The sequence below is a fragment of the Amblyomma maculatum genome, chromosome 1, assembly GCF_055883805.1.
Source record: "Amblyomma maculatum isolate TAMU_Amacu chromosome 1, ASM5588380v1, whole genome shotgun sequence".
Taxonomy (NCBI): Eukaryota; Metazoa; Arthropoda; class Arachnida; order Ixodida; family Ixodidae; genus Amblyomma; species Amblyomma maculatum.
This window is the reverse complement of record NC_139344.1, coordinates 205,144,574-205,159,045: the sequence shown is the minus strand read 5'-3', so window position 1 is coordinate 205,159,045 and position 14,472 is coordinate 205,144,574. Positions and strand designations below refer to the sequence as shown.

General features: G+C 41.9%; 1 protein-coding gene across 3 annotated transcripts in view; it reads left to right on the top strand.

The window, feature by feature from the left end:
• LOC146205406 (uncharacterized) overlaps positions 1 to 7,445 on the top strand; it is a 120,551-nt gene extending 113,106 nt beyond the window's left edge. For all 3 annotated transcript variants that reach the window (XM_084590062.1, XM_084590064.1, XM_084590061.1), the window contains one exon: positions 1,502 to 7,445. In XM_084590062.1, the coding sequence (XP_084446188.1) occupies positions 1,502 to 1,567 (66 nt within the window). In that variant the 3' untranslated portion in view covers positions 1,568 to 7,445. The remainder of the gene's footprint in view (positions 1 to 1,501) is intronic.
• Positions 7,446 to 14,472: the final 7,027 nt, after the last annotated feature.

Genomic DNA, 14,472 nt, shown 5'->3' with positions numbered 1-14,472 from the left:
TTCCTTTGTGTCGAGCATTTTTCCCACGACATATAAAAATTTCATTAAAAACAAGAAATGGACGTAGGGCGTCAATTACCATTCTATTCTGAACTTATCCTGATGAAGACTTGGTGTTGACATGATCTGTAGAGGGCGTTCTTGATTGCGGACACGGCGATGCCTCGTTTGATGAGCTTGAGTGCGCGGAGGTGAATGGCATCATGCTCTTCTACGAGCAGGGTGCGTACTGCCAGTAAGTGTGGCCAGATGTAATTTGCAGCAAAAGATCCAGGAAGCGAAGCTGGAATGTTGTTGTCTGGGATGTTGTTATAGAGAGGTCTTATAGGTGCTAGGAGAATTCGGCGATGATGCGGACGGTCTCTTCAAAGGCGTTTTGGTACAGGGAGCTTTAGAAAATTACCAGATAATCATCAACATATCTGAAAGTTTCGTACTGTGTTGTGGTCTCAAGACTAGCTGCTAAACTCCTGTCATAGGCAAGTAGCAGGTCTCTAAGAACTGATGCTAGGCAGGAGCTAATGCAAATGCCTATCTTCTGTGTGTACATTTTCCCTTCGAACTTGACCGAAGAAGCAGAGTAATATAAAGCTAACTCCAGGAATGTGCTTACGCTGCATCCAACGGCGTTCTAGAACTGAACACTTCCATGGTTGTCGATGCCGTCAGTAACAGTTTCGAGCAGCGCAGCATGCGCAGGGAGTAGTATAGGTCCTTGATGTCAATGGAAAACAGGTTCATGCCAACAGTACACTCTTCCTGCAAGAATTGGAAACAACCATGGGATATCCCTACCTAGTTAGGCATTCCATAGCTATTTGAAACGGGTTTCCCAGCGCTTAGCTACTGCTGTGGAGAATGATAGCTTTAAGTTTCATGGATTTGAGACCGAAACTTTAATGGAGCTTTGTAATAACGAAGCATATTGGGATTGTGGAATTAAATTATATACGTTTTTGTGAAATTCTTAGTACTGAAAGTTTTTAACATTGAAAATACTATATGCTTTTTGGTGGGGATTTAAAAAAAGTTTGTAAATCTGAAAATTTCTTTAATCTGATGTGTGTAGTAATGAGATTTTACTGTACATTGGCCTCACAATATTCGGTATAAGGGCATTAGCACAGGTCAGATTAATATTGAATGGTTTTTGTAACTTTGGCATGCCTGTCCTTTATTAGGACAGTGACTGGTCAAGGTTATCTCTTACATTAGCAAGAAGACTGAAAGGGAGCCATTCAAATCGCAGCATAGTAAAAGAAAGAGTGGATTACATGGATACTATTTAGAGAGTGCATTGCTCATATCTTTGAGGCAAATGCCATCCCATAGTGAAGTTTAAGTGTTCCTTTCGTTGTCCTATTTGGTTAAAATATTTTAAACTGAGGCTGAGATATTGTGCTTTGTTTGCTCAGCCACAATCTTTTTCTTGTTATTTCGTGTCCAATATTTGATACTTGTTTTCCAAACTTAATTGAGTGACTTGTTTTTCTTGTTTCAGAATGAAGAAAACTCTGAACTCACTAAGCTATACGATGATCTCCTTAACCAAGTCAAAGCCAAGTAGACTATAGCAGCCATGCTTAGCTGCGTATCAGCTGTGCCCTGTTTAGTTCTAATGTATTGTCCCAACGCATGCACCATGCACTAAATTATGGCCTCACTTGTCTGCTGCTGGTGCTGTCTGAAGATGGATTCACTGATTAGACTGACAGTCATGTTGAGAGTACAATTGGTGTTAACTGCTTCCCAAGTGCAGCCTTCGACAAAAATAGAGCCCAAGGAGTCTGCTTCTAAGCCCTGCTCTTCGAAGCTCGTGATAAGCGAATATGAGACTCCTTGTCCGCTCCGAGATTGGGAGCGCTGGAGGTACGTAACAAGCCGCGTTACAGGGCTTAGAAACAAGCCTGTTGGGCTGTGTATTTTTGACAAGAAAGGTTTATATGCTGACTGTTTGCTTTTTGTGAAACTAAGTTTCGTTGTTACGGCTTGTGAACAGCTAGAGTTAACTGGACATTGGGAAAATAAACTTCTTTACAAGAAATGCTTCTGTTAATTCATCAGGCATCTAAAGTGCTAAAAGTGTATGAATTGTACCATGTTCAATTTTGTAGACATTCATTATCCTTGGCCACTGGTTAGTAATCACATCAGGATATTGTACTGAGGCTACATCAAAAAGAGCTTTTTTTTTTTTTTGTAATAGAAACTGAAGGGCAGTTATTTATTGATTTAGCAGCCAGCTGGCAGTCCTGTAGCTGGTGTTGCACTACTTCCTTTTTCAATGTCAGTTTTACTTTGAGTATGTCTTATTCAACTCGGTGTTGTACAAATTATTTATTGTAAGGTAGTCGACACTGCTAAGAAGGGAAAAAAAAAAAACGATTAAATATGAAGGGTGAACTTGCAAGAAGCCAGGAAACTGAAAGGCAGTCACAAAGCGCTCTGCATGACTCTCTAGTGCTTATGAAACCACTCATTGATGCATTCCTAAGCCCACTTTGCTCAGTGTAAACTATTAATGTAGAGGAGCTTTCACGACTGCTGTCTCATGAAATTGTTTGTCAGGTTTTAGTCTTGTGAAAGTTTTTACAACAGTAGTGTAAGCGCAGCCTGGTGGCGAAAAATGCACAAACTGGTAATGCATTGGCGCTGTTCTCTTGCGAGCCATAAGGACCTTAATAAAATATTAGTTTTGATATTAAACTTCTTGTGTACAAAATTTCCATTGAGCTGTGGGGTCTGTACACATGCTGAATGGCTGGTAGATGGTTCCAAAGCAACATGCAGTTCTTGAGTGTTTAGTCATAAAATTTTAAATCTTAGTCAATCAAGCTATCAAGTGCAGTTCTTTAATTTGATACAATAGTGCAGAAGGGTTCAACATTCTAATTGTTAAGCATTTCTTAGTGATCATGGGATGCCTAGTGTGACTATGGAAGTTGAGCTTAGCAATGGATCAAGTTTCTAGAAGATGCAAGAAAAAAAAATGCAGGCACCACTGCCTGGTCTTTTTACTCAGTTTGTACATTTTGCTATTTCCAGAACTTTAAATGCAGAAAATATTGCCTTGGGTACATTCCAACATTTTTGTAGTGCTACACCTATGCCTTCAATCTTTTCAGAGCTGTTTATTGGCAATTTTTCTTTGTGGCTGGTAATCGTTGCTGCCGTTTGTGCATGTTGTTGGTACTTTCATTATAGTCTTCTCAGTGCAGTCTAGTAATACATGTTCAACTGCTGTGTGCACCATTTTCTGTTTTTCAATTATGAAATGGAGTTTGGAAAGTCTGAAGAGGGGATTACAGAAGTGGAAGAAGGAAGCCTCATTACTGTTCCAGTGTTTGACACAGCCTTGACTGTCTTTGTTGGTGTCCCAGCGAAGACAAGTCTCTGTGTTGAAGCATCAGTGTTATACCAAAGTTTTCTCTTACTTGACTGCCACATCTTGAGGTGGCTGCCTTTCCCTCTTTTTCTGTGCACAGTGGACAGTCTGCCTAGTTAGTGGTGGTGCACGTTGGTATCACATGAGTACTATATGTCACTCACGTTTATTGTTCACGCTAGTTTTGTGTTTTATTAGTTGCATGAGTTTTATGTAAAGTATGCCTTGTTTTCTTGCTACTGATAAGGTATAACAGCAGTTGATGATTTGTTTGACTGCAGTCTTTGCCTATGGTAACCACATTAAAGGCCACCTTTCAGTTGCTCCTAATTTCAAGTGCTTGTTTCTGCTATGTGTGATGCTGCTTATAGATACAGTCGGTTCCGGATATATCTAACTCGAAGAGAAATGCGAGATAGTTCGATATATTGACAATTCAATATATAGACTGTGCCAACAAATGAGCTTCTCTGTAACCCAGAAGCGTGCATATGGTGCACCCACTTTAGCGGCAAGCTTCCTACGACGATGCACATCCCGCTGGCATACTAGCAGCCCACCGCTCGCCACAAGTGCAGCTTGTCGCTAGGCACGTGCGCATCGTCATTTCATGCCAGGTGTTTAAAAGTGAGGTCCGCCTCTATGTAACGCTCCATTTGAGTGGGCGCATGCTCAGATCGGGGTGTCAAGGCTGGAGTCTTGCGCTGCGTGGCACAAATGCCTTTGGGGTCAGAGTTGACATCAACGCTACACACGGTGCTTTGGGCAAAGCCATTGCTGACCATAAGAGGTCTAATTCGGTTACTGGTAGACTATAAACGTAACTTGAGTAAAGTGGAGTTCTGGGTCAGTTGGTAGGACATGATTTATAGGGAGGCTTAGCGCGAGACAGACAAGGATCTTGTGGGCCTCTCTTGTCCGCGTCTGTCTCGCGCTAAGCCTTCGTACAAACTATGAACAGCATTTTACGGTACATTTGATTTCTTGTTCAGCAACATAGCAAGCAGTCCTGCGAGACGAAAGGCCATTTTCATTTGGACTCATGTTTCTTGTCCAGTCGTTTTACATTAGCGCTGGCAGCAGGCAGTCTGAGTTGTGCCGCCGACTGCTCTGCGTGTGACAATGACAGTGTGTCACCATTAGGAGAAGCACCCCTTGTAGGGGCACGGCGCAGTTCGACATATTGAATGGCCTGTAGAAAGGGAATTTGATACAGGCGAACACTACTCTTATACATTTGGATGGGGTTTTCAAGGCGATATTCTGAGAGTTCAATATAAGCAATAATTCGATATATCTGAGTTCGGTATGTCCGGTATCTACTGTACTTGATGCTGTGGAGCTACACCACCTGTGCAGAAAAGAGCCCTATTGCAGGCACCTTTTCTGATAAATGAGCTCTCGATACTAATGGCTGGTTCACATGCACACTATTGAGCGAACTCTGCAAAAGGTGGCAGCGAAGCAGAGAAGAATTTGTGTTAGAACCGCATGGTTCAAGCCACTGCAGCAGCTCGAAACCGGTTTTTGCGTCGCCACTGCAGAGGCTTAGCATAGCTAGCTGGTTCTAATTTATCGGTATCAACGGTTGTCACTCTTTTCGTAACGTCTTTTCTCATGTACTATGCCCCACTGTGTATTTTGAGCCACTGTCTCTTGTGAATGTCTTTTCTGCTTCTATTCAGTTGTATTTACCATTGTTTCTCAATATGTTGATTCTAGCTTTGGGATTAATTTTATAATGTTTTCTATGAGGAAACAGATAGATTTGCATTTCATTGATCCCGACAGGTTAAACCATTTAAGATCTGCCAGTGCAAGTGAAACAAAGCATGCAGAACAGTGCATGCACACTTGCATGTGTTATACATAGTTTTCACGGATGTCACATGCAAGGGCTCTACCATCTTCAGGTACAGAGTGGACCGGCGAGAGCTGAGTTAGAAGAGTGGTGGTAAGACACATGCCACCGTTCACCCATTCACAGGTATCTGCGTGGCGTCACTGCGCTGATTTGTGCTATATTTGTCAGCACAAGTAGGATAGATATTCAGCACAGATGATGAACATCGAGCTGGACACTTGTTTGCCGTATGTAATCAAAATACTTTGTGAGCGCACGAAGCTGCTTTCCGAGAAGGGCCGGAGCGTTGGGTTAGCACGGATGAACAGTACGGGCTTAAAGAACCTTGACAATGTACCTTTATGTATGCAGTCGACACTTTCAGTGCAAGTAAAAAAAGTAAACTGCATTGGTTGACATCAACTTGTTGTTCTCCGAGACATTTATCTCAGCAGCTGCAGCTAATACATGCCTCGCAGTCTCCACTGTGGTTGCGACTGCAACTGTTGTTTGCAGTGAACAGAGTCAAGGTATGAAACGTTATGTACATGATTACACCTTAAGTTTTCCGCAAGACATTCAAGTTTGATGGACTGTGCGCATCCGGACTGGGCACTGACACAGTACCTAGGTTACGGTAGCAGAGATAGACCGGCCGGCCACACGCTTGCGTGTCTGCCCGTTTTAACAGTCGAAGTGCAGAGTAGACGAAGAATGTGGTACTCCGTAAACTTTTCTGCTAGATAGTATAGTATATGCTGTGCGCTAAAAGTGCATGTACGTTTAAAAACTTTCATGAGAACGAAATCATCTAGTTAGGAAGCCAAGCAGCAAGTGGTGCCGATAGGTGCAGTGCGCTTATTTAATTTGCAAATATTCGGCACTCATACCCCACATACTCGAACTCTGATGTGCCCTACTGCATTTATTTGCTTTTACAAGCATTCTTGACTCTTACTCTAAATAGACAAACTTGGATCCGATCTGTTTGAAACAGAGCGTGACCGAACTATGGCGCGCAGATACCACCCGCACCGCAGTCAAGCTCTTCACCAGTCAACTGATCAGTTGTGAGCCGCTAGGTAATTACATTGATAAAAGGAAATAATTTTTTATGTCAACATACGCCGTGGACATCAGGATTTGTATCCGTCCCGGTGCATAGCATCTAGATGTGCAGGAGTTCACACCAGCCCACATTTCCACCTTGGATTTGTATCGAGTCCACGTAAGCTGCACAAGTTCATGGAAATGTGATCGGCAAATCTCACACCGGCCGGCATTCACCATTGAGTTGCTCGGGTACATATTGAATGAATTCGCACGAACGCTACAGCTAGCCCATTGTAGCATGGGGCCAGTACCCGGCAATGGCCAACACCTGGCGGAAGCGGCTGGTGTGACATCACATGAAAACTATGTATACACAAGCAGGTTATGAGACCTTGCAGGCATCTTGCTTATGTTTTTTTTTTCTTCTGCTAATGTAAGGAAGCATCTAAACGTGAGCCACAGAGGTGGTGCGACGTCCAAAAGAGACGTCATCTTCCATAGACAGTGTTTTTTGTAATTCTTAGGAGGGCCAGTTTGCTGAGCCTTATGAAAAATGTAAATTTGTCAGACATGTCACATGCAGAGGTAAAAAAACGAGTGAGGTGATAGCTCTGTTTATCATTTGATAGCTCTGTGTCAAATTATATGTTGCACGTGCACTGACTGTGAAGCACGTTTTCTCAATGCCACCACATGTACCTCTCTGCATGCGCTTTACTTTCCTAAAACTAATGACTTCACTCATCGAAGTTTGAAATGCTTTTTTTGGCACTCAAGCATGTAACATTTACCTGCTTTAGAGTGAGGCTTTTACTGTGCTTGTAAAATTAAATATTTGGATTTTACATCCAAAAGAATGTATTAGAAAAAGCCTACAGAGAGGTCTCCATGTTCTCATTCATGCTAAGTGTTCCATGATTACTTTCAACCTGGAAGACCCCGTGGTCTCTGGATATCTTAGTAGCATCTTATTGCGAGATGTTCGGGAAATTTGCTAATCTCTCAATGCCTCTATATGTATATAGTCTATCTTTGCTATTACTGCTGTAAATGCATGCTTGAATGTAAGTGTCCTGCTCATATGCTTTGCTCCTCTCCATGGTATGAACCATGCCATGTAAGGTTATTGTGACAAAAGTTATTAAACCATGCAGTTTTTACGAACTCTGTTCCATCACTGTTTGCCAAGGTCTGTAGCTTGAAGTAGTAGTGCATGCTATCAGAAGAAATGCCTAAAAAGGTTACATTGGCTGAACGCCTCATATTCACATGTAAGTACTGAATGCCACAGGTACATTTTTATTCAAGCAAGAGCAAATTTCAGAGTAGATATCGGCTATTTTTTTACAATGAAACGTAGCAGTCTCACTTTTCGTGTTACAAGCCAACCCTTTTCGACTTAAGCCAAATTTGCTCAAGCTAGCCTCGGTGCATTGATTTGGGCAGCTAACATATACTGCTGAACAGATGCTGCGGTCTTTTTACAAGAACTTCACAACATTTTTTAGACATTCATTGCTATAAACACTTATTGCAATGCATCTTGCCTTTTTTCTGCCACTCCATGGAACTAACACGGCAGGTTTTAAACGTTTCAGTTGGCGTGCAGAAATGACGTAGTATTAATGTGCACGGCTACACCCTTTGTGACTGAAATGCTTAGAAAATGAAGACATTTGAGTAAGAAACCAGTAGTTTATTTGGAAGAATTTTTCATCCTAAAGGATAGCGATGTTTAGAAATAATTAGTGCCTGTCATTGTATGAGCTTACCCTGGCTCTCTATAGGTCTAGATGCTGCTGGAATTTTGAGCTGTTGAAGTGGTAGTATGCTGCAGTTGTTCCAATCTAGTTTGCCGATATGCGTCAGTGTTTGTTGCTTGCATGCATGTACTAGCTTTTTACTTGGTTTCATCTCCCGATGAAAACTGAATTCTTGTAATCTGACACTAGCTCCACTTTTCACTTTCCTGGCTTCCTTGAAGGAGCAGGGTCTTGGGCTTTTAGAGCCCTCCATGGATTCTTTGCACTGGGTGTACGATGAGATCGATGCCACTCAGTTTGTTCCAACATTACTAGAACTAACTCTGGTGACACTACAGTTAAAAACCAGCTTTTTTTACTTTACACTCTGTAAGAAGTGGTTGCTGCGTGCTGCCATCAGAATTTCCTTGGAAATGGTTTTTCGCCATTTGGCGCACAGTTGCAGATCAACAAGAGACCGACGAAACGACACTCTATGACACTTTCCACACTGACTGAGAAAAACTGCACACAGCAGTACAGCATAACTTAACCCATGACTAGAATCACTTCACTAGCTAACAAGGCAGAAACAAGTTGTAAAGTTCAGTCTTGTCAGTAAAGTGCACGAGGTCTGCGGTGGGTGTGTAAGTCACCTCAAGGCTTTCATTCACACTTCTCGAAAGTTGACCATTTAAAATGTATGAAATTCAGATATAACGGCCACATATCTGCCAGACCTATATTACTTTTAGTGTAATCTCAGTCAAGTTGTGCCTTTGTGCTGCCGGCAAACAAGGTTACGCGGCCTTTATACCAGCTTTTAGTGATATGTCGTTTTGTTCGGTGGCAGTAGTGGCGTAGCGTTGCCGTGACTGAAAAATTGATCGGTCAAGAGGGTTGTGACGCAGTCATGCTGTTACATGTGATTAGGTGTAGCCACCCTAACGTGTTGATATTGCTTAAATATATGGGCGGTGAAGTTGTGGGAATCAAACCTGATATTAGCTGTGTCCTCACAGTGCGAGTGAGAATCTAAATTAGCGCTTTACAATGATGAAGATCAGATGGTGCCAAAGAGGATTGGATAAAATATAGGAAAGTGCGGTCTAAGCAAATTTGGCTACCTCTCTAGTTTTCAGGTCTGTGTGAGTGAAGGCGATGTTGCTCGGGTGGCACCTTAAATGGAAAACAGCAGGTCCAAAGTCTCACTCGGTCGCTGGCAAACTCGGCCAATCTTGAAGGCTCCATTCCTCTGGCAACTTCTCGGCCCAACCTCCTTCATTTTAACCTATGTCGTCACCCTAAAGATAAAAACTGGTGAAAAGATGATAATGGTTGAGCGAAAATGGGCTAGGTGTGTTGCACTGCCCTACGTTCACCAGCATGCACCGCCTGAAAAAAGGTGACGGGGAAATGTGATGTCAGAGTCTCGCTAACAGAACTGAACAAGCTTGGTAAACTCTGCAAGGTTGTGAATGATATGCCACCAAGAAAAAAGTGCCTTGCCCCTAAAAAAAACATAAGAACCCGTATATATGGCCTGCAAGACCAACGTGCTGCAAAGGATCCCATTGTCATGCGAGAAATTTTACCTCGGCCAAACCAACCGCTGTATTACATCAGGCTCTTGAAGCACAAGGGGCTTGTAGATAAGCGCAGTATCAGGATCGGGACACTTGGCGGCACATTGCAAACTGTGCAAACATTAGGAACAATTGCTCCCCCCTGTTTGAGCTGACACGCGTTATCCTGTAAATGTGGATCTAGAAGATCTGGAGATACATGAAGCCTTCCTTATGCACATGGAGGGGCAGCCGTGCATGAGCAAGCCTTGTTTTGACGAAAAAGGAAGAAGGTTTTGGAGAGGAGGGTGCCGTCGCGCATGCGGTGCAATGTGATATTTTTGAAGCACAAGCGTATTTGCCTACATGCATACATAATCACTTGTCAATGAACTCTGTTGATGTCTAGCAACTGCGGTGTCCCTTCGTCCCTGTGATATGCGCTAGAACTATGTTGAGTCACAACCTTGCACCAAACTGCACCAATCCGGAAAATGCATGCCATCCTGATAAAAGTTCCAGAAAATTTGAATCAGGTTCTATTTTATAATAATCATGCACTGCATGAATTTGTGGGTTAAAAACTAGACTTCTGGCTTGACAAAAGTCGGGAACCACTTACATGGCAGGAAACAAAAACTGGCAAGACATGTGATAAGAACAGTAGAACCGACCAGGCATGATGTGATAAAAACAATGTATAGAGCATATATGTTTATGAGCCTACAAACGTCTCAAGAAATTGCATGTTAAAAAAACTACAAAGCAAACATCTTTAAAGTGCACTATTGAAATACAGGCCTAGGAAGGTATGATTTGCAGCTGTTTCGAATTGAACTGACAGTGTTTTTGTATTTATTCAAAGTGGTGGGGACATTATGGGCAAAATACTGTAGCTTGCAATTAGTGTGAATGTATGGTGGTGGTGGTAGAACTTCAGGCGTCAACCTATCCGCCTACACAACGGTCTGGAGCCCCTGGACCTGGGCGGCATGTTCGGCCAGGCGAATTACACCTAGTTGAGTCTCGGGGGTGTGAGCATGGTATTTCCCAGATATTGGTGTTTTTGTCGGCAGCTGTTCCAGTGATGCAAGAGATTTCAAACGTCTACATATTTCAGGGGATGAAAAGTATGTATGCAATTGACAAAACTTGTAAAGATGCTCGGCTCCAATGATGCGATATGACACAAATGCATCCTGTGTTGTTGACATGTATTGAATCTTGAAGGCTCCATTCCTCTGGCAACTTCTCGTGGCGACCTCCTTCATTTTAACAATGTCATCAACCTAATAAAGATTAAAACTGGTGAAAAGACGATGGTTGAGCAAGAATTAGTGATATAATGGATCATTTTCTTTTGCAAGACAAAAATGCTGTTCATCTTTGTGGTAGTACAGCCCAGACTATGTTACAATATGTTAATTGAGAAATGAAAATTTATTTACATTTTTGGTTTCTTGGTTAGAAAAGACCAGCACGGGGAACAAACGCCAATTACGTAGGGTGAAAATATTTACTGGTCAAACTAGCTTAAGGAACACATTCCCAGTTGATCCCAGTTGGAGATCCATTGTTATCCTACTGGGAACCAACTGGTATGAACTGGAAATTTGTTCCTTAATCTAACTGGACCAGTTAGGATTTTCGTTTGTATACTGATGCAAGTTTTGACACTGGTAATGAATGTTAAGTAAAGTCAGAAGAAAAGTGCGCCCCGAGTATCTTGTATCTGGTCGCATACCAAGCTCGTAGTAGCAGTCATTTGCAAGTCTTTATTTCTGGCAGGGAATATGATCACTTTTATCTTGACAGGATTTATTTTTTTCTTTTTGTTCTGGCCAGGATTACATCTGCAGTACTAATTATTACATTCCACTAATAGTGATCTATATTTAAACCAGACATGAGCAATGTACTGTAATCCAGGTATGTAACAAAGTGAACTGAAGAGTCTGTGTTTACAATGTCATTTATATGTTTAAACAAAAGAGGATCTAAATACGCTGATGGTGTCTGCTGGTGCTATGAACCATGCGCCAATAAACCACTTCTGCCTTTCGATTCCGCCCACTTGAAGCTCGTTAAACGAGCTATTGCCAATATGTTGTGCCTCAAAAATGCTCTTGGCAAAACTTGCCCAAAGGCTGCTGAACGCTGGCAGAGTCCTGGCGCTGGGTACCCTCACCACCTCCTGGTTTCTGTCGCTGAAGGCCTCCTGAAAAAGATGCGCAGTAAGGTGCAAACATGAGATGCCCGCGCACAGCGTGGGCAGAAGATAGCAGTGATGCCTACACAATGTCGCACTATCCGCAAAAAGTTGGAACAGCGTTACGACGTGAAAGTCGTGTTCTCTGCTCCTCACAAGCTGTCCAAGATTTGCAAAATAACTGATCCGGAGCCAACCCAGCAGCGTTCCTGTGGCAAAAAACAAAGGCAGCCTTTTGTTGAATGCGCAGAAGGTGTTGTTTACCAAATTTCCTTAAGTTGTGGAAAAATGTATGTTGGGCAAATTGGAGATGCGTGACCGAGAGGTTACAAGAGCATGCCAGGAACGTCAAAAATGCACGCGGGGGAAAAGATTTTGGAGGTTTCCTCAAGTCATTTTCTTACCTGCCAGGATTGTTCACCTGTACTTGATAACACCTCGATAATTAGAAAGAGCAAAGAATGCATCACAAGAGAAGTCACAGAATCTGAACAGCCCAGTCAAAAAAATTCAATGGGTGCAATTGGGAATTTCCCAATTGAAATGAATTGGTAAAAGACCAATTGTTTTTGCCACCCATTGGGCCTGACCACTTGATATGAATTGGTGCTTCCAATTGGAAATAATTGGTCATTCATGATAACGAAATGGTTCACCGATTGAACTAAAATGGCATACCCATTGAGCCCAAATGGTTTGCATTCACATAGCTGAAATAAAGAATGGAGATGCAATTTCGCTGCTTTCTGTCGAGGAGTTACAGTGGAGCCGACTCTTATACAAGTGGACTGAAATTACAAGTTTTTACTGAAATCATGAGACAAGCATGCATCACACACATGGAACTAACGCATATTCAATGTATATATCCACAGGATACTTTGCAGAGTCTTATATACTCCATTCGATTAACAGTGCTGCTGGGACAAGTGACACATCACTGTTATTCATAGTTTACTTATTTAATTATGCCTGCAAGAGGTATGCATATATGTGCATATCTCAGTCAAGCATATCGCTGACTTGGCTTTCCTAATTGGGATATGTTCCCTTTTGACCATTTATAACCAATGGGAAGCCCAGTTGGAAGCCCAATTGGTTTTTACTCCCAATTAGAAGTGAAGAAACCAATTGGGCATCTCAATTGGGAGTAAAGAAGCCAACTTGGCATCCCAATTGAGAGTGAAGAAACCAGTCGGGCTGGACAGGACCCATTGGACAAACCATTTGGGATTGTCAGAACCAATTCAATCTGACTGGTCATCCCAATTTGACCCATTTTTTTTTTGACTGAGAGAGATGTAGTCTGGGAAAGGGCTGTGTCAGCACTGCCTCTATCACCCTTTCCCAAAAAGAGCTGAACTATTTGCGTATGCATGAGCGATAGCCATCGGCTGTACAGAACATATATAACGGTGTATTCTTCCGAAATAAAAACTGTTGCAAGTTCAGTACCCGTCCTTGTCGTTTCGTTCTTGTCTGCGTCCTTTTTGCACTGCTTTTCTGAGAACTATGTACCAACATGCCCAACTTGCCACATTAACATATCACCCCAAGAAAAAAATTGTATGCATATAGAAGGAATACATACACGACTACAAGGCATCACAGGACAATCCAGTCCAGAGAAGCGAATTTGAAATAGAAAAGGTGGAAGTGAAGCTTTGTTCGGTTTAGGTCTCTAAAGTAGGCTTACTATGCATTTCTTAAATTTTTTATCACTACGGTTTTCGAGGGCTAGATCTAAATTTGTGGATAGGAATACAACAAACTAGGTATGAGGTATGTCGGTCTCTCAAAGCCGTAGTTCAAACATTCGAGATGTATTTTACGTGACGTAAACTATAACTATATGGAGTGATAAGAAAGTTTAGGTTGGTGCAAAGGCCGCTTGCCCGATTGCAAGAGTTGCAACTGTAACAGCGGCACGCACGCATACTACCGCTGTTAATCCTTTTCGGTTCTGTTAATTATCTGTTTTCGGTTGTTATTGTTCATTCGTACAACAGAGTAAAAAAAAATGTTTTGTAGCCGCGGCACTTGTTCAGCTAAGCTCGCAGGTAGCACATTAGAATAATGTTACAGAATTCTTGTCAAGTTGCCTGAAGGTTGCCCAACGTTCTGTCAGATAGTTGTAACATTAGAAGAACATTCAAAAGAGGCATTATACTAATGTTGGCAATTGAATGTGATAATAATGTTATATGTTTTATGTTGCATTGCAAACATTATTTTAATGTTACAAACAAATATTAGTCTAATATTGTTTGCTAAACGTTAAAATAATATTTGGATCATAACTATAAAGCAACATAGATATATATTTCCAAACACTTTTCCAGCACTTTTGCTGTTTTTCTTCCAGTAACCAGTCTTTTTTCAAAAACACTTTACACTAGAGCTTTGAAATGATGCCCGTCGTAGAACGCAAGCATAGCCCTAATATTTTGTTAGAAAGTTCTGATTATTAGCCATTATGAATTGTTGCACACCTGTCAAAGATGGATATAAAAGCTTGACTATGATATTTGTTCAGAGGTGAGTGTAGGAGAATTGTGCTGTATTATGGAGTTGTACTGTATTGTATGCGGTCTTTACAAAGCGTGCAAGCTGTGTACCATCGCGAGCGGTGGGCCTTGCATGCTCGTGCAAGGTTGCTGTACATTTTCACCATA